At 50.9% G+C, this 26011-nt stretch overlaps 2 protein-coding genes across 2 annotated transcripts in view; both read left to right on the top strand.

Annotated features, from left to right (window-relative positions):
* Window positions 1–11619, top strand: part of LOC102968326 (complement C3-like) — a 39960-nt gene extending 28341 nt beyond the window's left edge. The window contains exons 28-41 of the mRNA XM_042977955.1: window positions 2372–2528; window positions 4421–4584; window positions 5661–5819; window positions 5964–6023; window positions 6140–6230; window positions 6348–6399; window positions 7702–7789; window positions 7870–7959; window positions 9816–9921; window positions 10121–10210; window positions 10387–10470; window positions 11028–11111; window positions 11203–11338; window positions 11435–11619. Of these exons, the coding sequence (XP_042833889.1) occupies window positions 2372–2528; window positions 4421–4584; window positions 5661–5819; window positions 5964–6023; window positions 6140–6230; window positions 6348–6399; window positions 7702–7789; window positions 7870–7959; window positions 9816–9921; window positions 10121–10210; window positions 10387–10470; window positions 11028–11111; window positions 11203–11338; window positions 11435–11576 (1503 nt within the window). The 3' untranslated portion in view covers window positions 11577–11619. The remainder of the gene's footprint in view (window positions 1–2371; window positions 2529–4420; window positions 4585–5660; window positions 5820–5963; window positions 6024–6139; window positions 6231–6347; window positions 6400–7701; window positions 7790–7869; window positions 7960–9815; window positions 9922–10120; window positions 10211–10386; window positions 10471–11027; window positions 11112–11202; window positions 11339–11434) is intronic.
* Window positions 11620–16839: 5220 nt separating this feature from the next.
* On the top strand, window positions 16840–20642 carry TNFSF14 (TNF superfamily member 14). The gene is made up of 4 exons (XM_007075133.3): window positions 16840–17183; window positions 18476–18512; window positions 18777–18818; window positions 19407–20642. Exons 1-4 carry the CDS (start codon window positions 16962–16964, stop codon window positions 19832–19834), a joined length of 729 nt encoding a protein of 242 aa, XP_007075195.2. The 5' UTR covers window positions 16840–16961; the 3' UTR covers window positions 19835–20642.
* The last annotated feature ends 5369 nt before the right edge of the window (window positions 20643–26011 follow it).

The following is a 26011-nucleotide window of genomic DNA, read 5'->3' as shown; positions in this document are numbered from 1 at the left end:
GTGTCAGCCAATTTCAACAAAAGCCCCCTCAGCCTGCTTTCCCCATCACTGCTACATGATCAGTGCAGCATACCTTGCTGCTTCCCTGAAGAAAAGGCACAACCCAGACCCAAGAACACATCAAGGCTACTCTCTTAGTTCAGGAGATCTTTTAGGAAATTTTCCAAGGGGCCCATGCCCCCAAAAAGGAAATGATTACAAATATTGGCTCACGGCTGTCTCTTTTTCCTCTGGTTTTGGTTCTGAAGCAGAGAAGCTTAGAAAGATGGACTCCCGAGAGTCTCTGCAATTACTCCCTCTGCTTTGTCCTGGGGTTTGAGAGTGGTTTGTTTGACCTTAGCTTGCCAAGTTAGAGAGCCCAGGATTTTGCCTCAGGCAGCTGCCCCTCCCTTCATCGGACTCAAGATAGAGGGGACAGGGCTGTTGACTTGAGGGCCTCAGAGGGACCCAGGCCGTTCTGGGCCCAATAATTCCTCTCTCCCTGCCACCCAGCCTGCCCAACAGAACTTGGCTGCCTTCCTTGGGGAAATAACCAGACCAAACCTACAGCTTTCAGATTCCCATAGGGTAAATTCTGATTGGCCCACCCCGGGTCAGGTGGTCATACCTGGTCCAATCAGCTGAGGCCAGGAAGTAGGTCTTACTGAGCAAATATGGCTGCTTCCACTGTGGCCGAGTGAATGAAAGACCGAAGTTTCTGCAAAAGTTAAGAGTGGATGGAGAACAGGCAGCTGGGCAGGGAAGCTGGGCAGCTGGGAAAGGATTAGTTTCTGCTGCAAGGCACCAACATTTTCTTCTACAAAATGGCAACACTGTAGCAGGATTCTTGCAGAGAGAGTCTTGACATAGAGGCTTATTTTCCAGGAAGCAACTTTATTCGTGCCAGCAGGCTCAGTTGGGTTTATACCCTAAGAACTGAGCCCCTAACTCCAGGTGGCATAGTGTTTTACATATCTTTTACTCCTTTGTCTCCCATATATGGTAACACACAAACATGCAGTCTGATCAAGGGATCTCATGTTACAGGGTCACGAGGGATGTCAAGTACTCTTATAGCCAGGTTGCCTGAGGTTTTGTTTTTGTTTTCTTTTGTTTTTCCTTAGGGAGGGGCCCTACCACAACAGTATAACTGAGCATAGCATAGGCTATAGAAGCAGATTGCTGGGGTGCAGATCAGGAGTGTGCTGGAACTAGGGTGCCTGGGTGGCTTGGTCAGTTGAGCCTCTGATGTCAGCTCAGGTCATGATCTCCCTGTTAGGGAGTTCCAGCCTGGTATTGGGCTCTGCGCTGACATCTTGCACCTTGGAGCCTGGAGCCTGCTTCTATTCTGTCTCTATCTGCTGCTGTCCTCTCTCTCTCTCTCTCAAATACCAATAAACATTAAAAAAAAAAAAAAGTGTGCTGGGATCAGTCTGTGAAAGCCAACCGGTAAACTTCCAGGGCTTTCACAAGCTAGTTGTTAAACACAATCATTCTTTTCAAGCAAATTATGTAAACTGACTTTAAACACTAAGCATTAAAAGCAAAGGTAAGAAACGCTCAAAACTCATCACTTCCTGATTGTTTCATTACTTTCCCTCATTATCTATGACAAATCTATCCATCTCGAGGTTATGTACCTATAAGGTGGAAATGCTATCTAATTCTGTGCTACTGCCCCCCTCCCCCCAACTCTGCATTCACTGACTCCACATAGTTTGAAATTGGCCACGGTAATATTTACACCAAGAAAGTTGGCGAACGCTGCACATCATGTCTTCCTCCTTCCATCATCTCTCTGGGTCTCAATCTTGTCATTCGTGCAGTAGAGATGATGATGAAAATAATGCCAACCCCATGGGATCCTGAAGTTCAGCGATTGCCTGTGTGACTGCCATATAGTAAGTGTTAGCTGTGAAGCTGATGATTAGAGAAGAGGTTTCCCAGTGGGGTGCTGAAGCTGGGTCATACTAGGTCATGAGTGTCTATCTGCGACACATATTCTCCCCTTTATGTTGAGGGCCATTACGTTGGTAGCTTGAAATTGCCCACAGTGGGAGCATTTACACCACAGTAATCGGCAGGCGATAAAACAGACCCCTGGACCTCATACACACTCCGGAGAGCTGGTGCTTAAACTGTTACCAAAACACCACTGGGTATATAAACTATCCCAGGCACATCAGAGTTACTCAACAACGAGGCAGTTCACGGAGACTAAAATGTCTGGAAAACCCAAAAAAGAAAAAAAAAAAAAAGACAGATTCTAAACAAATATGTCCCAAGGACAGAATCCTTCCTCATACCCAAGAATTGGCATTTGTGTGATGCTTACCAGCTCTCTGTGGTTGCAATGTCCAACTTACCAGAGAACCAATCCTCTTTCTCACAGAGCCTGGAAAAGAACATCAATAAGGCAGGAGATTATATTGAATTCCACTATAGGAACCTGCGGAGACCATATTCTGTGGCCATTGCAGGCTACGCCCTGGCCCGATTAGGCAGGCTGAAGGAAGATCTCCTCGAAAAATTTCTGAGCGCAGCCCAAGGTGAGTGGCAGCCTGGTGAAGAACAGAGGCATGCATGGCCAGGGTTTGGGGGTGGTCATCTTGAGCTGGCATGTGGCTCTAAGCTATGCTACGATGGGCAGCTTCAGGTTGAGCTGGAGTGGATGGTGCTAAGCCCTGCTTGGTGAATGGCTCTGAGGTGTCAGAATCCTCACTGTAAGCTACACAAGAAGGTAGCATCATTCATTCAACAGCTATGTTTTGAGCACTTGCTATGACACAGGAACAAGGACGTGGGCTCTGACATCAGACAGACCCAAATTCAAATCTCCCTCTGCCACATTCTCACTGTGCGACTTTGTAAAAGTCACTGACCCTCCCTGGACCTCATCTGAAGAAGATACTGACATCATAGGTGGCTGACAAGATTGAAGGAGTAATGTAGGTAGAAGGTCTAGCATACAGTGAGAGCTCTATTCCGATGTTGTTGTCGTCATTATCTCAAGGGTAATTAGGATTACATAAGATAATGCCATAGGGAATTTAGCACAGTGCCCAGCACACAGTGAGCACTTAATCGTTGGCTCAGGTAATATACTGCATCAGGTTTGCACTCACTGATGTAACATACGTCAGGACATATACTGAGGTGGTTTAGCACAATGGAAGCTTGTTGTTGGTGGACAGCTCTCTTCCAGACAGTCATGTGGAGATCTGGGCCTCTATCTTTTCATGACTTTGCCACCACGGGGTGCTTGGGATCCACTCCATCTAAGCATAAGGGGAAATGGTCAGGTGGATTGTTGAAGGGAGGTAGACCAGGCATGGAAGGGGCCCCTAACATTGCCAGTGTCCATGCCATCATCCAGAGTTCAGTCATGTGGCTGCACCTGCCTGCAAAGACATATGGGAGATGCATTGCAACTGTGTGCCCAGGAGGAGGGAGCAGTGTTTTTTTTTTATGTTCATTTATTTTGAAAGAGAGGGCATGAGCAGGGGAGAGGCAGAGACAGTGGGAGACAGAGAGTACAAAGCTGGCTCTGTGCTGACAGCAGACATCCTGATGTGGGGCTTGAACTCCTGAACCGTGAGATCATGACCTGAACCAAAGTTGGAAGCTCCACCGACTGAGCCACCCAGGTGTCCCTGAGGAGGGAATGCTTTTTTCCAACGTTTTTTTTTTTTTTATTTATTTTTGGGACAGAGAGAGACAGAGCATGAATGGGGGAGGGGCAGAGAGAGAGGGAGACACAGAATCGGAAACAGGCTCCAGGCTCCGAGCCATCAGCCCAGAGCCTGACGCGGGGCTCGAACTCACAGACCGCGAGATCGTGACCTGGCTGAAGTCGGACGCTTAACCGACTGCGCCACCCAGGCGCCCCGGGAATGCTTTTTAATGATGATCTCTGCCACAAGTGCTTTTGTGGGCACTTGGGACATCGCAGTGAATACAGCACAGCCCTTGCCAACATGGTTCACACTCCAGTTGAGGAAACAAATGAGTAAATAGATTGCTATAGAGCATCACAGTGCTAGGACAGGACAGCACATGATGTTTTAAGAGACAGAGGGAGGGCCTCACAAACTCTTGGGGTGCCATTGAAGCTGAATTGTGCAGGATGGGATTAACCGGGAATACATAGAGGGTACAGAATGTGAAAAGGCCCAGGAAGTAAGAATGACCATGGAACGTTTAGGGAATCTCCTGTAGATCAGTGGGGCTGCAGTTGAGAACTGAAATGGAAGAGTGAAGGTTAATGAAAGAAGAGAGGGAGGCAGGAGCCAGCAGATTGAGGGCCTTGGATGTCAGTCAGGACACCTGAACACCAAGGGGTCTATTGTGAGTCTTTTTCTGAGTTTTCTTGAGCCATCTCAGGCTGGACTGTGCAGTGAGCATGGGGAACGGGATGGGGGGGGGGTGCATCTCTTTGCAGACAAGACAAGTTGGGAGGAGCCTGGCAAGCACCTCTACAACGTGGAGGCCACATCCTATGCCCTCTTGGCCCTGCTGCTGCTCAAAGACTTTGACTCTGTACGTCCCATCGCCAGCTGGCTCAATGAGCAGAGATACTACGAAGGTGGCTATGGCTCCACCCAGGCAAGTGACCCCATATCCCCCAGGCACCTGCATGCCTACCTCCTCTGGCTTCCCACTGGTCTCCCAGAGAACATGTTAACCAAGAGGGGCAGTCCTTCTGTCCCACAAGCCACAGTGGCTGTAATGGAACTGAGAGGTCAGGATTTTTTAGTTGTGAACCCAGTGGTGGATTCCAGACTACATTCTGGATGCCCAAGCTGTGTTCTGAGCCTCCTGATATCTAGACCATGTTCTCAGTTCCACCAGCTCCCAGTGTTAGTTCATCTTACTGTGGGTTCTAGATCATGTTCTTGGACATCATCTAGGACATCATATAAGCCTCTCTGACCCAGGAGAGTGGGTTCTAGGACATGGTTTCAATAGCCTCAGGCTCCAGTTGACCCCTTTCTTCCTGGCAAGCTGCCAGTCTCTGTCCATTTGAAATCTAGAGCATATGATCAGTATCCCCAAGCTCCAAATTCATTCCTTTTTTTTTTTAATTTTTTTATTTTAACGTTTATTTACGTTTGAGACAGAGAGAGAGCATGGGCAGGGGAGGGGCAGAGAGAGAGGGAGACACAGAATCCGAAACAGACTCCAGGCTCTGAGCTGCCAGCACAGAGCCCGACGCGGGGCTCAAACCCAGGGACCACGAGATCATGACCTAAGCCGGAGTCGGACGCTTAACCGACTAAGCGACCCAGGCGCCCCTCCAACTTCATTCCTTTTACACAAATGGGTTCTAAACACATTCCCAGTGGCTCCAAACCTTTGTCCTAGACTCTGCCCTGGATGGGTTGTGCCATATTTTCAATGGTGCTAGAGTTTCAGTCTTATACCTACAATTTCTGGTGGATTCTAGACCTGTTCTCAGTGTGTCCAAGCTCTTGTCTAAGCCACTGTCCCTTGGAGAATCAAGAACAAGTCCTCAGTGTCTAACAACCCGTAATCTTATCCTCACCTTCTCTGGGGCAGGGGGTCCTAAGCTATAGTCCCAGTACCCCCTTCCCTCTGATCTGAGTCTCTTCCTTCCCCAGTGGGTTCTAACCACTTTCTCAGTCTCCTGGCTCACCTTCATTCTTTCTCATGGGCTCTAGGCCACCTTCATGGTGTTCCAGGCCTTGGCCCAATTCCAGAAGGATGTCCCTGACCACAAGGACCTGAACCTGGAAGTATCCATTGAACTGCCCAGCCGCAGCTCTGCCATCAGGCACACCATCCTCTGGGAATCTGCTAGCCTCCAGCGGTCAGCAGAGGTACAACTGCCTAGCCAAATGCTTGCCGTCCCCCTCCACAACAACCAGTGTTGGCCACAGGCAAGAAATAGGGCATATGACTGTAGCAACCAGGGGAAGGCTTGGTTCCCAACACCCTCTCTCTTCTTTCCCTGCTCCCTGCAGACCAAGAAAAATGAGGATTTTGTAGTAACAGCTAAAGGGAAAGGACAAGGCACCTTGTCGGTAAGGAACAGGAACACACACCAGCTTGGCCCGCCTTCTCTCAGCCCCTCTGGCCCCGAGGGACCCTCTTCTCAACTCAAGTGGGCTGACACTGCATTGCCCTGTGATCTCACCAGGTGGTGACAATGTACCATGCCAAGCTCAAAAGCAACCACACCTGCAAGAAGTTTGACCTCAAGATTAATGTACGACGAGCTCCTGAAGATGGTAAAAGAGTTAAGACCCTACCTGTTACCCTTCCCCCGCCCTCATTCTAATGTCTGCCTCCTTCCTGAGTTGGGACCCAGGGACACCCCCCTCCCATTCTTCTGTCTGTGTTTCTAGTCAAGAGGCCTCAGGAAGCCCTGGACACCATGATCCTTGACATCTGTACCAGGTAAGTGATGGGGCACTGGGGGTCATCTTGGCAATTCCTCTGTCTATAGCAAGACTTCTCCTTTCCATGACCTAATCCTTTCTAAGAGCGTATTGTGCATCTGGTATTGTCTGAAGTACCTGCCAGGAGGTGGGTACCCCAGGCAGTCCTCACTTTGCATTGGCAGTCCAACACGAGCGATGGCCCCATAACCTGAAATTATTCAAGCAGTGTCAACAAATCAGTGGGGGAATTTGCCATTGTTGCATGACCTTTAAAGCGTTTATCACAGCTTCAGAACTCTCAAAATGCCAGTTAGGAAGGTACAGAGAAATGGAAATTACAGTAACATGAGAATTTGTTTAGCATGCTGTAAACTACAACATTAGAACATGGAGATAACAAGCAATTCTTGTTCTCCTTTGTAAAACACTTACCAAAAGTGCTGTGGGTCTTCCTTCTGTTGTGTCACTTGGGATAAGGACTGAGCCGGCATCTTTCCTATGACATAGTGAATTGTCACGCTCCCTTCTAAGTTAGGTCAGCTTCCAACTCTAATCTTTTGAGCAGCCGATGTCACAAGACAGCCGGTCGGTCCCTCCAATGGCAGCAAGGGTGACATTCGCACAGTCTGCTGTTCCTTCTCTAACTCCATTTCTGTGCTTTCAAATTTTACCTCCAGTGTCTTCATTTCTCTGCTGCCTTTCATCTTGGCTGGCAGTTCCCTCTGCCAGTTGACCAGTTTTGTGAAACGTCATGCGGCTTATCCCTGGGAGATAAGGAAGTACCACAACCACAGGCCTTGCTATCTGTGCATGAACTGCTCAGTGACCCATCACGGGCAGACTTTGAAAGGAATGACGTGATTGGTCACTGACCGTGATGCGTGTCTGTGATTTGCACAATGATTGGTGGACCCAAGATCCAGAGAGAAGATTTGTACTCGTACTTTATGCAATTGACTACTGTACCCTGGTGCTGGGGGCCTGGCGTTATTGAGCTAGACCATGGTAACATTTTCTCGTCTGCATTTTCTGGACGAATTGAGGCATGGAGAGGTCAAGCGACTCATCAAATGTCATATGGAGCTGGGATTTGAACCCGTGCACAGGGGCTCCAGAGCCTGAGCTTTTAGTCACCTTGACCATGACACTGCCTTTCCTTCATTCCATTTGGGGAATGTTTCCCACAATCTAATATCCTTCTGTGCTGCTGTGTGGGAACCAGTAACCCCAGTCTCTGACCAGACCCCCTTGTACAGACACTGTGCCCCAGGGCTGACCCTACCCTGGGACCCAAGTGCCCTCTCCCTGCCCTATACAGGTACCTGGGAGAGCAGGATGCTACCATGTCGATCTTGGATATATCCATGATGACTGGCTTTTCTCCTGACACTGGTGACCTTGACCTGGTATGAAGGGCTTGGGCTTGGGGGCTGGGTCAGAGGGCGGAGGCTTCAGGAGGATATTCTTAAGTCTTACCCTTCCCCAGTTGAGCAACGGCGTTGACAGATACATCTCTATGTACGAGCTGAACAAGGCCTTCTCAAATAAGAACACCGTCACCATCTACCTGGACAAGGTAAGGCTTCCAATGGGGATCTGACCTCTACCAGGCAGGCCTCCTTCTGGGCCACACCAGGCCCAGTCTAGGAAGTGAGGGGTCTGTGCTGCTGGGTGGTGGAGGGAAGGGGCATAAAAAGAAGGTGGACAACCCAGGTCATCTCATCTTTTCTAAGCAGCTTACCTTCTGACCAGTCTCCTTCCAACCTCATTTTACACTTGCTTCCTCCAATTTCTCATCGTAGTCTTCAACAACTTTTGAAAGGAGCCACTTGGGTTTAAAAAATAAAGTGCTCAGTGCTGAAAAGCATTCCCCTTGCTCCGCACCCCCTGGGTTTTCTCTCTCCATGTTTGCTCTCCATCTGACTTTCTGTCACTGCCTTCCTCTCTAACATTGACTTGAGCTTCCTCCTCTCCCCTACTTACATCTTTCCGTTTCCCTATCTTCACATGCCCCCTGCTAACTTCCAAAATTCCCAAAGTCCCCTCACCCCATATTAGTCAGTATAAGTAACACTAGCTGCTGTAATAAGCCTCTCAAGAATATGAGGGTCCCAACACAAGAGTCTTGTGCCTCCCACTCAGGTAAAGTCCAGCCGGGAGGCTAAGGGAAGGGTTTTCTGCTCCACACAGTAAGTCAGGGATCCGCTCACATTCCTTCTTGGGGCTCTGCAATCCCTAGGATCTTAGAGTCCTCTGCTGGACCCCTCCTCTCTGGAAGAAAAGAGGATTGTGCATGAGCTAGTGGTTGACGTTTTCTTGTACTGGAGTTTTTGTGCACTTAAATTTTTATAGGATTCCAACCTTACAGGGAAATTGCAGAGCAGTAAAACACAGTTCCATATACTCTCTACCCAACTTCATTAAGTGCTAGCCTGTTCCTCCAAGTACACCTGTCTATGCATATCTATTTCTGTTTCTCTCTCTCTCCCTTTCTTTGTCTTTATTTTTTCAGCTTGAATGGGGTATCATTGACATATAAAATTGTGTAAGTTTAAGGTGCACAACATAATGATTTGATGTATGTGTATATTGGGAAATGATCACCACCATAAGTTTACTTAACACATTCATTACTTCACATAGTTTTAATGCATGTGTGTGTGTGTGTGTGTGTGTGTGATGAGAACTTTTAAGATCTAGCCTCTCAATAAGTTTTTCTTTTCAATTTTCTAATATTTATTTATTTTAAGAGAGACAGAGAGAGAACACAAGCAGGGAAGGGGCAAAGAGAAGTAAAGACAGAATCCCAAGAAGGTTCTGTGCTGTCAGAGCAGAGCCCAATGTGGGGCTCAAAGTCACAAACCCATGAGATCATGACCTGACCTGAGATAAAGAGTCGGATATTTAACCCACTATGCCCTCCTGGTGCCACCCCAACAACTACTTTTAAATATAGCATTCAGTACCATTAACCTTGGATGTTTTTATGGGCAGAGACAGCAGTCCGGTGGCCAGAACTCAATCACATGGCCACACTGAACTAGGAAAGGAAGCTGACAGGGATAATGTAGCTTCAAGCCTTGGCGAAGTGGAAAATGGCTGTGTTGAAGTGCTCATCAGTCTTTTGGTGGAGACTCCTGCTCCCTCACTTTCTCCACCACTGTCTCAACCCCCAGGACCCTATGCTGGGCTCCGTTCTGTGTTGCCCCACTGACCAGCCTCCTCCTTCCCCCCAGATCTCACATGACCTGTCGCCCCACTGACCAGCCTCCTCCTTCCCCCCAGATCTCACACAACCTGTCGCGCCACTGACCAGCCTCCTCCCCGCCCCCAGATCTCACATGACCTGTTGCCCCACTGACCAGCCTCCTCCTTCCCCCCAGATCTCACACGACCTGTCGCCCCACTGACCAGCCTCCTCCTTCCCCCCAGATCTCACATGACCAGGAGGACTGTCTGACCTTCAAAGTGCACCAGTACTTCAACGTGGGGCTTATCCAGCCCGGGTCGGTCAAGGTGTACTCCTATTACAACCTGGGTGAGCAGCCCACCTAGGGTCTGGGGGGCCTGGGCGGCCTGAGGGTCCAAGGGATCCGTGCGAGGCGGGGGCCTGAGGGTCCCAGAGTTGGGGACCTGGCCTCTCCAGGTCTGAGGGACTGGAGCTGGGACTCCAAGCCCCTGGGTCTCTGGGCCGGAGGCCCTAGCCCTCTGACACCTCCCTGCTACTCTGCCCACAGATGAGAATTGCATCCGGTTCTACCACCCAGACAAAGAAGACGGGTTGCTGAGCAAGCTCTGTCACAAAGACATGTGCCGCTGTGCTGAGGGTGGGTGCAGAGAAGCATGGAAGGGTGGACACACACCCCTGGATCCTCCTTCCATGGGGGTGGCCCAAGGGGGCTCTGAAAGCCCACACCCAGTGGACACCCACACGGACCCAGAGGTGGGGGGCCCTGGACAACGCATGTAATACAACCATGTCCCCCACTCATCCACCACACAGAGAACTGCTTCATGCACCCGATGGATGAAGAGATCACCCTGGACGACCGTCTGGACAAGGCCTGTGAACCAGGAGTAGACTACGGTGAGTGGGCACGTGCATGTGGGTGCCTGGGTGAGCGATACTGCGTGGCCATAGCTGTGTGTGTGACTGGCTGTGAGTGCCCCTGGCTGCATATGGCTATACGTCAGGCTGTGGTTGCAGCCGATGTGTGTGTGGGTGTAAATGTGTTATGAGGGGCCATGAGTGCATGGGGAGCCATGCTAATGAGTCGGCCGGGTGTGCGGCCAGTGTGAGAGCGGATATGCTTGTCTGTCCCTTGTGTGTGTGACATTGTAGTCGTGCCAAGCCATGGAGATAAGAGACAGTGCTTGTGGGGGATAGTGGATGGGAGGCTATGCATAGGACTCCACCGTGGCGACTGTAATTGTGCACATGGCCGTGTGTGGCTGTGTGACGTGGTGGTTGTGGGAACACATGTGGCAGGTGTGTTACTGGGGGGCAGGGACTGTTGCACGTGTGGCTGTGACCCTGCATGTGTCTGCTTGGGGATGCCATATGCCCAGGTGCGCCTGCAGCTGAGGGTCCCCGCAGCCCCCCTTGCCTGTGACCCCACCGTCCTTCCCCTCCTCCCCCATCAGTGTACAAGACCAGGCTTATCAAGAAGGAGCTGTCAGAAGACTTTGATGATTACGTAATGGTCATCGAGCAGATCATCAAATCAGGTCAGCCCTGCAGTCTGTGTTCTGTCTTTCCACTTTCTTCTTGCTGGTTCCCTGCCCTCCCCCACTCAGCGTCCCTGTCCGTCCCTTCCAGGCTCTGATGAGGTGCAGGTTGGACAGGAGCGCAGGTTCATCAGCCACATCAAGTGCAGAGAAGCCCTGAAGCTGCAGGAGGGGAAACACTACCTCATGTGGGGCGTGTCCACTGACCTGTGGGGAGAGAAACACAAGTGAGTGTCAGCCCTGTGCATGCCCCACCCCCCGCAGTGGGTCGCCCCTTCCCATGCTTTCCCTGCCCTGATCCTGACCTGCCGTCCTCCCCGCAGCATCAACTACATCATTGGGAAGGACACTTGGCTGGAACAGTGGCCAGAGGCTGACGAATGCCAGGATGAGGAGAATGAGAAGCTGTGTCAAGACCTGGCCAACTTCACTGAGAACATGGTTGTCTTTGGCTGTCCCAACTGACCCCTGCCCACAGTCCCCACAATAAAGCTTCCCTGTGAGTTCATGGGTCTCCCAAAGTCGGAAGGTCTTGGAGAGGGAGGAAGAGGCAGCTGTGATCCCCTGCTTCCTCCCCTGCAACTCCTTCCTCCCTGTGGATCACCTGCACGTTTGCTTCCTCCCCCGGGGAGCCCGCGCCCACGTGCACCTGCACTGCACCCGCACGTAGTCTGAAGTGAGCCTGCATTTGCGCCAAGTGCTCACCTACTTGCTTTCTTTCCACCTGCATCGTGACCTGTGTGTCCTCTGGGTCCTCACCAGTATCTTCACCTACATCCTTCTCTCATCCACTGTGTGGGTACCAGTATCGTCACCTGCTGTACCCCAGCCCTCACGAGCATCACTATGCACGAGGGCTCCACAGTCCTCTGCCTCCTCATCTTCATCCCCACCTGGATCCTCTGCCTCCTCACCTTCCTCCCACCTGGATCCTCCCCCTCCTCACCTTCTTCCCACCTGGAACCTCTGCCTCCTCACCTTCCTCCCATCTGGACCCTCACTCTCCTCACCTTCCTCCCACCTGGATCCTCCCCTCCTCACCTTCCTCCCATCTGGACCCTCACTCTCCTCACCTTCCTCCCACCTGGATATTGTGTCCTCACCTTCCTCCCACGTGGATCCTCTGCCTCTTCACCTCCTCCCACCTGGATCCTCCCCCCTCACCTTCTCCCCACTTGCCCCTCACATGCAGCTCACTTACAACTCCATTCACTACTTTGCCTGCATTTCAAGCGGCTGTGCCCAGAAGGGGGCGTTAAGGGGCAGGCTGGGCTCATTTCCACTGGAGATAAGGGTGAACCAGGGAGGGGAAGGAATGAGTCAGCATTCAAGGGCTGAAGGGGGGTTGTCGTGGGGGTATTGCGGTCACAGCACCACGTGCGCTGCATCGGGGGCAGCAGTCACAGGTGAATAGTTTCATTCTCTGCAGACAGAACTGAGTCCCTGGATGTCTCTTGTGTTTAATAACCACCAGTACGTCTAGGTCTGTAGATGTTGGGATCCAGTCCCTGACTCTAGATGAGGTCATCATGGGAAAAGCCCTGAGCCTGGCAGTCACCCCTTCTCAGCCCATTTCCTGTATGAAATTGGCTGTGTCCTGTGAACCCCACCTCCCAATTCCAGGAATATGAGGGAAATATATTCACCGTCCCTCCTGCTACTTCCAGTCCCTGGTTGTCAGCACCCCTGTCAAGGGGAGACTCAAAAGTCCTCATCACTCACTAGGTGTCCCAGCCGACCTCTGGCAGGTTGCCCCTCCGGCCACCTTTATGTCCTTCTTGTCATGGTTTTTCATGCCAATTCCCCCTTTCTTCTGCCCTGGGATTCATTTTCTTCCTTTTTTTCAGAAAAAAAAAAAAGACACTGGGTATTGTTCTGTTTGGGCACCTGTGGTTCCAGACTGCGAACAGCACAGACCTGATCATGAAACTCACATTCTAAAGACAGTGTAGAGTTGATTTCAGACATGTAAGGTGTCCAAAAAGGAATGAAGAACAGGGCACTGTGAGAAAACCTGCCTACGTTGGGGCCACCACTATGGTCGTTTAGATCAAATAATGGTCATTTTATGTGTCAGTCTAACAGCTATGGTTTATTCAGACACTGATCTCCATGCTGCTGCATGGGTAAATCTCACATGTGATTCACACCTACAGTCAGTTGACTTTCAGGTTACACTTGACGATGTGAGTGGGCCTCATCCAATCAGTTGAAGGGCAGAAGAGGAAAAGAATCGGTTTCCTAAGCAAGATGGAATTCAGGATATCAGCATAGAAATTCTGCCCGAGTTTCTAGTCTTTAGACTCAAAACTATAACATCAACTCTTAAATGAATCTCCAGCCTGCTGGCTTGTCTGTGGATTTTAGACTTGCTAAACCCCAGTCACATGAGCCAATTCCTTAAAATAAATTGTGTATGTGTGCATGTGTGTGTGTGTGTGTCTGTGTGTGAGTGCAGACAGATAGATGATAGATAATAGGTGGTAGATGGATGGATGGATGGATGAGTGGACAAATGGATGGATGGATGGATGGATGGACATATATTACTGGTTCTCTTTCTCTGGAGAGTCATGACCAATGCAGATGGTCAGGGAATACAAAGAAACCTATCATGAGGAGGGGATTCTTAAGCCAACACACAGATGACAGGAGAAAGCCTTGGAGGATTTGAGCCACGAGGCGTAATGTGGTAGCCCCTGACCACTCCGTGGGAAGCCACTGCAAGATTTTTTAAATTTTTTTTTAAATGTTTATTTATTTTTGAGACAATGCGAGAGACAGAGTGCAAGCAGCACAGGGACAGACAGAGGGAGACCCAGAATCAAAAGCGGGCTCCAGGCTCTGAGCCGTCAGCCCAGAGCCCGACGCGGGGCTCAAACTCACAAACCGTGAGATCATGACCTGAGCTGAAGTCGGATGCTTAACTGACTGAGCCACTCAGGTGCCCCAGCCGCTGCAAGATTTTAAGCAGGGAAGACATGAAGGCTGACTTATGTGTTTGGAAAGCTGATGGTAGCAATTCCAATCCTAGCTATATTCCCAAAGACTTGGAAGCTGGTACCCAGACAAATATACGTGCGAGCATGCTCATAGCAGCACTTTGCCCAGTAGCCCAAAGGTGGAAACGACTGAAGCATTCCTCAGCGTGTGAATGGGCAAGCAAACTGGGATGTGTCCATACACTAGAACATTCCTCAGCCCTAACAAGGAAGGACCTGGCTGAGACTTGAAAACATTATACTCAGTGAAGGAAGCCAGACACAAAAGACCACAGGTTGTGTATTTCCACTTTTATGAAATACCTGAACTATTCAGGACAGGTAACTCCACAGAGCAGGAAAGCTGACTAGTGGTTGCCAAGGGCTGGGAGGCCTGGGGGATGGGGACTGCTTTATGGGTATGGGCTTACCTTTCGAGGCACTGAAAACGTCTGGGGACCAGACAGAGTTGTCCGACTGTGGAAATGCCCTAAATACCGCTGAACTGCTCGCTTTAAAATGGTTGCTTTTACGTTATGTGAATTTCACCTCTAAAATAAAAGAAAATAGTAAATTAAATTAAACCATATAAATTAAAGGAAACAAATACACAAGTCCACACTTGTAGAGGGCAGAGAATGAATTATGAGGTGGCAAGAGGCAGAGAGAACGTCCAGCTGGAAACCACTGCAAGAGTCAGGCCAGAAATGACGGATGCCCTAGTGTGTTAGTGCAGTCTGGCGGCTGTAACAAGATGCCCTACACCGGGCGCCTCAAACGGCAGACGTGCATTTCTCAGGGTTCCGGAGCTGGAAGTCTGAGACACAGGTGCCAGCTTGGTCGGGCTCTGGTGAGGGCTCTGTTCCTGGCTTGTAGACAGTGGCCCTCTCACTGGGTCCTCAAACGTCTTAAATGGCAGAGACAGAGAGGGAGGGAGAGAGCCTCCCGTCAGGGGCACTCATCCCATTCAGGAAGACTCCACCCTTCTGACCTAACCGCCTCCCCAGGGCCCCACCTACAGAGGCCATCAGGTAGGTGATCAGGACATCACCAAATGAACGGGGGAGGGGCACAGACACTCAGCCCACAGCACTTAGCAAAGGTAGTAGCAGTGGGTCTGGAAACAGGCGGCTGGGTTCAGAGCAGACATTGGGACTGAATGGCCAGGGCTTGCGAAAGGGTGGGATGTGGGGGAGAAGAGAAAGAGGGCTACTCAGGCCAGTTCGAGCTGCCCCCGGGACGACTTCCAGGCCTTGGATTTAGCCTAGTTAACCTAGCGGCTGGTGGTTACACCACCTGTCTGTGAGTTCCAATTTAAACTTGCATCCATGCATGCACGCATGCACACACACACTCACGGGCACACTCATGCACGTGAACACACATCCACACATGCGGGCGTATGTGTGTCTGCTCCTGCACACACCCGTGCACGTGCACACTCATGCACACCTCACACGCACACGCACCTACATGCACACACCTGCAGACACCCACATGCATGCACACTCATACCCATTCATCTACGTGCACACACCTACACACCCACATGTGTGCATAGATGCACCAACATGCATGCCTGTACCTGCCTCATCTCCATGCACACATGCACACAGCATGCACACACACACTCACAGGCACACTCATGCACGTGTACACACATCCACACATGCGGGCGTATGTGTGTCTGCTCCTGCACACACTTGAATGCACGTACACTCATGCACACCACACACGCACATGCACCTACATGCACACGCACGTGCATGCACACTCATGCACACCACACACGCACACACTTATGCATGTGCACACTCATGCACACCTCACACGCACACACACCTACATGCACCCACATGCATGCACACTCATACCCATTCATCTACATGCACACACCTACACACTCACATGTGTGCAGAGATGCACCAACATGCATGCCTGCACCTGCACTCATCTCCATGCACACATGCACACAGCATGCACACACACATTCACAGGCATACTCATGCACGTGTACACACATCCACACATGCGGGCATATGTGTGTCTGCTCCTGCACACACCCGTGCACGTGCACACTCATGCACACCTCACACGCACACGCACCTACATGCACACACCTGCAGACACCCACATGCATGCACACTCATGCACACACACCTACATGCACACTCATACACCCCCCACATACACACACACCTGCACACACCCGCATGTGTGCATAGGTGCACATACACACATGCCTGCACCTGCACACATCTCCATGCACACACGCACACAGCATACACATGCACACGTGCACTGGACCCAATATACACACCTGGACACACCCACACACACAAAAACCACTCTTGAAGTTTGCACTTCCCTAACCACCATCTCAAACACTCTATAGTATTTTCTTCTTTACGGGCTCATCGTCTCTCACCCCACTAGAATGGGAGCTCTGTAAGACCAGGGACTTTTGTCTCTCTTGTTCACGCCTGTGCCCTCAAGCCTAGAACAGTACCTGGCACACAGAGATGATCTACAAATATTTGGTCACGGAGTGAATGAAGTGGCCACAGGGAAAAACTGGGGCCTCCCCCCTCCATCCCTACCTGAGTCACATCTTTAGATGCCCCTGGAAAGAGTGAGAGGCTGTATGAGTGAGAGTGAGATGGGGCCAGCCTGGGGGTGGGAGGACAGGAAGAAGAGGAGGGCCAGTGGGGAAAGGGGAGGGGCTGAGCCCCTGCTCTAAAGGCTGAACCCCGGGACCCACGGGTGCCTGTCTGCAGCGTGCGAAGCCCAGAAGCATTGGGCAATCGTGGTTTCCTCCCTGCCCTCAGGGACCCAGCCGTGCGAGCCCAGCCCCGAGGTGTCTCAGGACATGGAGGAGACGGTTGTGCGACCCTCAGTGTTTGTGGTGGACGGACAGACAGACATCCCATTCACACGGCTGGGGCCCAGCCGCCGCCAAAGACAGCCCTGCAGTGCGTCCCAGCTGGGCCTGGGCCTCCTGCTGCTGCTGCTGGCGGCTGGGCTGGCCGTCCAGGGCTGGTTCCTGCTGCAGCTGCACTGGCGACTGGGGGAGATGGTCACACCCCTGCTGGTGAGTGGGGCTTCGGGGCTCGTGGCAGGTGGGTCTCCTGTGTCACTGCGCACGTCTCTGTGCACGTGTGTGCAAGACCATAGGCTAACAGCAGCTCAGTGCAAGTCAATTCACTTCTCTGAACCTCAGTTTCCTCATCTGTGAAATGGGTGGGATAATAAGAGTGCCCACCTCACAGGGAACGAGATACGATATTGCGTGTGTGGTGCCCGTCAGTGGCTGCCCAGGGCAAGAATTCAACCAGAACCGATATTTTTTTTAAGCTGAGATGTAAACGACATGTTAACATTCTGTCAGTTTCAAGTGTACAACATAGGGATTTGATACATTTATACTGCAATATGATTGCTATTGTAGCAGTAGCTAACCATGCTGTGGGGTCACATAAGTACCATTTCTTCTAGTAGTCGTAACAAATAAAACCTAGTCTCAAAGCACATTTCATGTTTATAATACAGTCTGGTTGTCTGCAACCCGCGGAACTGATGTTCTGACATTGCGAAGTATTGTCAGCCATACCCTGGTCACCATTATTCGGGACTGTCACTAATTCACGTTGTCCGAGTCTGCGAGAATCTCTCTCTGCCTCTCTTTACGGTTGGCTGTGGATGTATCTGTTTGCCACACCTGTGAGTCTCTGCATCCCACGCCATGGCCGTGTGGTCTTGGCCCTTTGCATTGTGTGTTTCCAAAGCATCTGTCCTTGTGACTGGATCTGACGGCCGCATGGGCATGTCGCCCGTGTGAACCCGTACTGCTGTCCTGTGTGCGTGTGCCCACATGTCCACGTACTGGCCTGTTTACAGCCCATGTGCTGACATTGTGCACAGACCCACACGGATCCATAAACCACACACCCATGTATCTGTGTCCACGTGTCACATAAGTGTCCAGGTCTGTGCCCTGTGTCACATGCCCATATCCACTTGTGGCCACAGATGTCCACGTGTCTTGCCGTCTCGATGTCTATATATCTATAATATTACTTATTTAATTAACTCTCGTACTGTGCTTACTATGCGCTATGCACTGGAGGAACATGCTTTTGTCCCTGTGAATTCACTGAGTCTCAAATAGGCACCATATTCATATGTCTATTTGCAGAGGGAGAATATGAGAGCCCGGGTGGTTACAAGGCTGCTGGGTGGGGCAGGAGTGTGCACGTGGCCCTGGGCACTGGGGTGAGGACAGTGTCTGTGTGCTGCATCTGTGTGTGTCTCACAGCCATGAGTCTGAGGATGCCAAGGTGTGGGCCACGCAGGTCCTCACCGTGGGTTTCTCTGCATTTTCAGGATGGAGAAGCAGAATCCTGGAAGCAGCTGACACAAGGTGAGTCAGAGTCCTGGGTCCTGGGGAGGGCGGGGGTAGGATGGTTCCCACGTTGCCCCCGCCCCCTCAGCCGGTTGCCCAATGTGATTTACACAACTGGCCTGAGCTCCACAGGTGCCCCTCCCCCAGGCCTGAGAAGCAGAAGTCTGGGGCACTCCGGAAAGGGTGGGGTTGACACCAGGAGGTGGACCTGATGACCCTGGCTGGAGGCTGGCCCTCACCCCTCACCACCTCTGCCCCTAACCGCTCACCATCTCTCTCCAGGACGAAGGTCCCTCCAGGCCAACCCAGCAGCACACCTCACAGGTGAGGGGGACCCCCGGCTCGTGGCATGGGAGAGGGGGAGGGTGTCCTGGGGAGACCAGACAGACACCCAGCATGTCTGAGTATTCATTCAGTCACCCGTTCACTATTGATTCACAGACCTGCCCCGCTGCCTATGTCCATGCATTTGTCGTATCATTGAATAAACCCTTACAAGGCGTTCACCGTGTGTCACGGGCTATAATACGCTCTATACATATTAATTCATTAAATCTCAAGGAGGCGCTATTCATATGTCCATTTTAATGGAGAAAAACTGAAGAGCATGGAGATTACAAGTCTTCTGGCCCGGGGTGCACGCTCTCTCTGTTCCTTGGTTATGCCACTCACAAGTTTTGATGCTTTTGGCTGGTCACTTAATGGCTCCATGCCTCAGTTTCCCCACCTGCAAGGGGAGGGGGTAAGAAGCAAGTGACTTGGCCTTTCGGTGCCTCAGTTCCCTCCCCTCAAAGTGAGAATAAAGTGAATTAACACATATAAAGTCCCCAACCTAAAACGGAGGGGAGTCGTCACCCTCGCCCACCCGCAGAGGGACACATGCTGACCAGACCCCTCTGTCTCTGCCCCCAGGTGCCAACTCCAGCCTGACGGGCAGCGGGGGCCCGCTGCTCTGGGAGACAAAGCTGGGCTTGGCCTTCTTGAGGGGCCTCAGCTACCGTGACGGCTCCCTGGTGATTGCCCGGGCCGGCTACTATTACATCTACTCCAAGGTGCAGCTGGGGGGCGTGGGCTGCCCGCAGGGGCTGAGCAGCGGCCTGCCCATCACGCATGGCCTCTACAAACGCACACCGCGCTACCCCGAGGAGCTCGAGCTGCTGGTCAGTCGGCGGTCACCCTGTGGGCGAGCCACCGGCCCCCGCGTCTGGTGGGACAGCAGCTTCCTGGGAGGCGTGGTGCACCTGGACGCTGGCGAGGAGGTGGTCGTCCGTGTGCCGGATGAGCGCCTGGTCCGACTCCGTGACGGGACCCGCTCCTACTTTGGGGCCTTCATGGTGTAAGGAAGGAGTGACAGTCATGCCTCCCTCAGAGGGTGCCTTGGGGAACCGAGAACCCAGTGAGCGAAGAGCTCAGCGGGCACCTCCAGGGGCCGACAACCCAGCCACCCCTGAAGGTTGAAGACCCAGCCGGCACCTCTGGAGCCCCAAAGGAAACTGCAGAGCCACTACGGGCAATACTGAAGACAAAGACCCAGAGACTTGAGGGTCTGTAGGCCCCCCAACCGGGGGAAAGCTGATCTGCCTGATATTCAGGAAGAAGGGGTGAGGGGTGGGTATTTATGTTTTCGATTCAGAGAAGAGTGGGACGTGGGGGTCCAGAGACTTGGCCCAGGACGGGCAACCCCAGCCTCCCCCACTCTCATGAGTGGGGGTGGCTGGAGGAAGGGAGTCATCATCAAGACTGACCCATGTGGACAGCCCAGCCAGTGCCCCCCACGGCCATAGCCACACACTCAAGATCTGCTCACAGGTGTGTGGCTGTACCTCCTCCTGGCTGTGTAAGTTCACCCTCAGAGACACGGGCGCAGGGATGTGCCGGTGACCGTTTGACCACCAGCTCTCCCAGGAGGGAGAGGCTCTGTAGTGTTTGTGATTTCCTTGGTGTAAAGGCTCCCGTCGTGTCTGGTTTCTGGCTACCAACGTATCACCAGCTGGCTGGCTGGATCTCAGCACTGCTGGGTGTTCACATCCCACCAGGGCACACGGCTGTGTTTCAGCACCCAGGTCAGGGTCTGGCATGTAGCAGGCACCTGGAAAATGTTTGCAGAGAGAAGAAAGGGAGGAAGGGAGGAGGGTAGGAAAGAAGGGAGGGAGGGAGGAGGGAAAAGAAGAAGGGGGGAGGGGAAGGAAGAAGGGAAAGAGGGAAGGAAAGGAAGATGGAGAGAGAATGTGGACATGCCTACGGCATCACAGAAAATCACAAGGTGCCCTTCAGATCTGCACTCGTACACACAAAACATCAGATACTCGCACAGTCACACACAAGTCATAGGACCACAAACACACAGTCAGATTATGTGACGTATGACACATATATCCTACACAAGTCATCATCACAGCCACAGTGACCCAAAGGGGCCATACGGTCACACCAAGTGTCACACATGGGATGCCACGCACATCACATCACATGCTGCATCATGGTCCCAACCCGTCACACACACACCACATCACACATAGCCTGAGGTTCCTCCCAGCTAAGATCAATACATCCTGGGATGAGGACCACTGTCGGCAGCCCTGGGCTCCCTGACCATGGGTCTTGGAAATAAATGGTAAATGTTGCAACTGGGTCTGTCTCTTCTCAGGGGAATGGTGGCTTGTAGAGGCAGAGGGGCGGTAGATGGGGTCACCTGTGGAGGTCACTTTACAGATAAGTAAACTGAACCCAGCTGGCCCAACTCCCTGTAGGAAGCTCGGGGGGAAGGGTGGGAGAAATCAGAAGCCTCATGCCCAGATCTGCCTCCCCCTCAAATCTCCCATTCCTGATGATGAAGTGAAGGCTACACCCTGCCAAGAACCCTGATTGCGGACATCGGGACAGAGTGGCGGTCTACCCAGCCAGCTGGAAGCTTGAACTAAGTGGGAACACGGGAAGAGTGAGGAGAGAGAGGGGCAGATAACAATATGCATGCAAATCAGGCGGTCTGTAGAGACGAGCATGTACCCTGGTGTGGCTGGAGGGAGGTGTTGGTGCCCAGGACCCAAAGCTGAGGGCTCAGACCCCAGAGGTAGACGATTATTGTTGTTAGTGTTTATTTATTATTGTTTATAGTGCTGTCATCGTTGCCCTGAACAGGGAGGGAGGGAAACAGGCTTTGCAGTCAGATGGTCCTGGGTTCCAATTCCACTCTGCCACCTGCTCCTGTGTGACCTCAAGCAAGTCCCACCACCTCTCAGTGCCTAAGTTTCCTCATCTGTAAAGTGGGAGGTAACACCAGCTTTTGCCCGTGGGGCTGTTGTAAAGATTGCATCAGATCAGACACAGAAAAGGCCATTATAGCATTTGTCAGGCACTTTCCCTATGTCAGGCATCTTGTGTGAGTCACATCCTTAGATGCCTTATATACATACCTGGGCGGGAGCTATTGCCGTCCCCATGTTCCAGACATAGAGGCAGGAATGCTGGACTCCCCCTCCATTCCCACCAAGGGCACACAGCTTCACGCCTCTCTGCCCTTGAGGGCTGGTGGGAGGTGGGGCAGCCCCTAATGCCCAGCCCCAGCCCCCGCTGGAGTTTCCTTTACTCTTATCACCGTTTTTTTCTGTTTCCGTGGGTTTGATGAGACCAAGGTGTGGGGACAATATAGTACAAAGCCACCAGCAGCCACCAACTTCCGCCTGGGGATGGAACCTGTCACTAAGTTTAGCCTCCAAAGATCATTCCTGGGAGGGGCCTCCAGCCCTGAGGTGGTACAGCAAGCGGAAGAAAAGAGGGTGGGTAAGAGGACGGGTAGGGTAGGAGGGACATGGAAAGAGAGGGAGGGGAGGGGAGGGAAAGATGGAGGGAGGCAGGAGTGAGGAGGAGCAGAGAGCCCTGAAGGCAGGTGTCGAGGCTGGTGCACCAGGAGACCTAGACTTTCAGATAGCGCACGGGGTAGTGAGCCCCCAGTCCAGGCCATTGACCTACTTTACAACTTCTGAGAAGTTTATCTATTTCATTTCCGCTTTCACCTCCCATGCTCTGGCATCTGTTCAGATATCATCTTCCCCCACAATCAGCTTTTCCTCCAGACCTGAAGTGTGCATTCCTACCCTCCCCCAGCCCTTAGAAAGGTCTCCTTCACCTCTTGCCAAGACCCAGAGGCAGTAGAAGTAAAAATAATGATGATAAATCATTTATTAATCTCATATTATAATGCTGTGTCCCTCCTGCTAAATAGCACTGTGTTCAAATACTGGGATGCATTGTCTCAGAGAAACAGAATGGGTCTTTGAGGGAAGCCAGGCCTCCACTCTGCCATTTCCCAGCTGGGTGATCTCGGGATCCATCCTTGGCCTCTCTGGGCCTCAGTTTCCTCATCTGTAAAAGAACACAAATAGTGGCCTCTACCCTACCGTGGTTATTGTTAGATGAAATGGCTTGAGTGTTTAAGTAGTTTCCCAGAGCTTGGCCCACAGTGAGCTCTTTAATCCACAGTAGATTTTTTTTTTTGTATAAACATAGCTGTAATCATGTGTCCATTTAAAGTTTGAATTCTTTTCATTGATTATAGGAAAGGTGACCTCACACCCACAGGCCACATCTAGTCACGGGGTGTGTTTTTAAAACGGAAATTAGTAGCCAATATTTAAACATGACAAAACTTTGCATGTGGACAAATCTGAATTTCTGGATTTTCTTGGAAATTTGGAAGCTGTGAACAACAACCCAGGCTGGGCAGTAGCTGTCCCTGTTGGATAGGGCATGGGGTCTCACCAGTCTCCACCACTCCTCGTGGTCTCCCATACAGAGGCTGAATGTCAGTTGCCTTTCAGCAATGTGTTTATGTGGTTTTGCTCTTAAAGTAATAAGGATCCTCAGTCATACTTCTAATGTCCTCACCGCTTGCCAGACACTGTGCTAAGCGCATTAATTCACAGTAACTCAATCCTCGCAATGACCGTGGGGTGGGTAGTGTTGTAATACCCACCTTAGGGGGAAATCTAAGCACAGAGAGATGAAGGTGGAAAAATAAATGACAGCCTGGGATGACCACAAGTTTCAAGAGGAGCGAGGGTTCATAGTGTTATTATTCATTTCCTGCTGCTGCTTAACATGCTACGATTGATGATCTTTTAGTTCTAGAAGTCAGAAGTCAGAAATGAGTCTTATGGCACTGAAACCAATGTGCCGGCATGGCTTCATGCCTTCTGGAGGGAAAGTGTGGCTCCACGTCTTTTTATCGGGGTCCTCCCAAACTGCAACACATACATAAGTCGCAGTACATAAGCATAATATAAGCAATACATAAGCATACATAAGTCTCAATTTGCAAGGAGTGCAGATAACATAACTTCCTTTTTATTCCTAATGCGACTCGATTTGTGCAGAGAGCCCTTTGCGCCAGGATGCTGAAAACTATTATCAGTCAATTGGGAACGACCCTTCCCACATGCTGCTTTCCCAAGACTGCAAACATTTCAGGGAGCTTAGCCAATGCCTCAGCATTAAGACTGATGGAGGGATCCAGACGATTCTCACCTGTCCACGCAGGTGCCCACTGTCAGCCTGCTTTTTACCCATCAGCCCTCCATTTTCATGCCTGTGACCTATCAAGACTTGCTCACAAGGCTGATTTTCAGCCAGGCTGAGGCACCGGAAACTCTTTGAGGCTGTCTGTGGCTTCAACTGCCCAGAGACACCGTCGAGTCATTTCCTTTTTGGGGACCTGCGACTTCTCTGGGCTGTGCAATGAAGGACTCGAGGCTCTTCTAGTTTGAGGTGCCCCTAGAATTTCTCTGGGGAGCTTTCTCCACCTCTTCTCTTTGTTCCAAAAAGCTGAACACAGGAGCTTCCCCCTGTTATGGCTGCTGAACTGTGTCCCCCCAAATTCATATGTTGACCTCTAACGCCCAGTACTTCAGAATGTGACTGCTTTTGGAAATCAGGCCTTTAAAGAGAAAACTAAGGTAAAATAAGGGGTATTTTTTTAAAGTATACTATACACCCAACATGGGGCTCATGGGGCTTGAAGTCCCGACCCTGAGATCAAGAGTTGCATGCTCTACTGACTGAGCCAGTCAGGCACCCCTCCTGTAAAATAAGGTTATTAGAGTAGGCACTAATCCCATATGAGCTGGGTCCTTATAAGAAGAGGAGATTAGGACACAGACACACACAGAGGGATGACCACGTGAGGACACAGGGAGAAGGCAGCCATCTACAAGCCAAGGAGAGAAGCTGGAACCTGGAACCTGGAAGAATAGTGCTCTCTAATAAAGGGAGTCTAGAAAAACCCTACCTATTATGGATGGGAAGAAAAGTCTCCCACAAGAAATCAAGACCTTAGACCTGCTCAACAGGTGAGTGAGTACGGAGTCTCTCCTTAACAGAAAGTCTGTGGGGACAGAAACTTTTGTCTCTTGTGTTTTGTGTTTTATTCTCCCTCTTATTGCCGGGACCCAGAACAGTGCCTAATACACAGTAAATTCTCAAACAATAACAGCTAAATAAATTAACTGTGACTTACCTTGATGAATAAATGTGACAGAAGTGAATTACCTGAATTCTAGAATGTAGGCCTTAGAAGACTGCAGCTTCCACTCTTGCCTTCTCAGAGTCCTAAGTGCAAAGAAATATGGCTATCCTGTGAGTGAGGACGGGTGGACAGAGACGTCCTGGAGGGTGTGAAGCCGTAATAGTTTTACCAGCCCCAGATGAGCTGCCCCAGCTTTTGGGGCTGAAGCTAACTATCCCCCCGCACGCCCTGCAGGGCCATCTCATTGAATTGTAAGCAAATACAACAGTTGTTGGTTTAAACCACTAAGTTTTAGACTGGTTTGTTATGCATCAGTAGGTAACTGACAGAACTTGCAAGCTTTTTTTTTTTTTTTTTTTTTTTGAGAGAGTGCACAAGTGAGCAAGGGGCAAGAGAGAGAGAGAGAGAGAGAGAGAGAGAGAGAGAATCCCACTAGGGGTAGAGAAAGAGAGAAGGAGAAGCAGGACTCAACGAAGCGGGGCACGAGCTCAGCGGGGCCCAAGGTCACCCGTTGTGGGACTTGAACTCACAAATCATGGTATCATGATTAGCCGAAGTCAGATGCTTAATGACGGAGCCACCCAGGCACCCTGCAAGCTTGTTTCTATTGTTGTACACATAGGCAGGCAGACAGACAGAGAGGTGGATAGATGGGTAGGGGAAGGATGAATGAATAGGTAGACGGGTTAAAGTATGGATGGGTGGGTGAGAAGATGTATGGGTCAATGGTTGGATAAATATGTGGATGGGCAGTTGATAAGTGGATGATCAATTGGATAGATGGATGGGTGTACAGATAAAACAGTAAATGGATGAATGATGAGTGGATGGATATACACACATATTCTAAATCAAACTTAAGCAGAGTAACAACCTATTTATTTTGGCATAAAGTAAAGAAATACTAAGTCATATAATGTAGGCATGTATGGTAGGATGTACCCAAATTTTAAGTTACAATCTGTGAAACTAAGAAGAAGAAAAAAAAAAACAAAAC

This window comes from Panthera tigris, chromosome A2 (assembly GCF_018350195.1).
Source record: "Panthera tigris isolate Pti1 chromosome A2, P.tigris_Pti1_mat1.1, whole genome shotgun sequence".
Taxonomy (NCBI): Eukaryota; Metazoa; Chordata; class Mammalia; order Carnivora; family Felidae; genus Panthera; species Panthera tigris.
The sequence above is the reverse complement of the archived record's forward strand: the minus strand, read 5'-3'. Positions and strand labels throughout refer to the sequence as shown.

Coding starts and splice junctions, on each gene's coding strand:
- TNFSF14 (XM_007075133.3), top strand. CDS start 16,962: ATGGAGGAGACGGTTGTGCGACCCTCAGTGTTTGTGGTGGACGGACAG. Junction 17,184..18,475: donor AGATGGTCACACCCCTGCTG/GTGAGTGGGGCT, acceptor CTGCATTTTCAG/GATGGAGAAGCAGAATCCTG. Junction 18,819..19,406: donor CCCAGCAGCACACCTCACAG/GTGAGGGGGACC, acceptor CTCTGCCCCCAG/GTGCCAACTCCAGCCTGACG.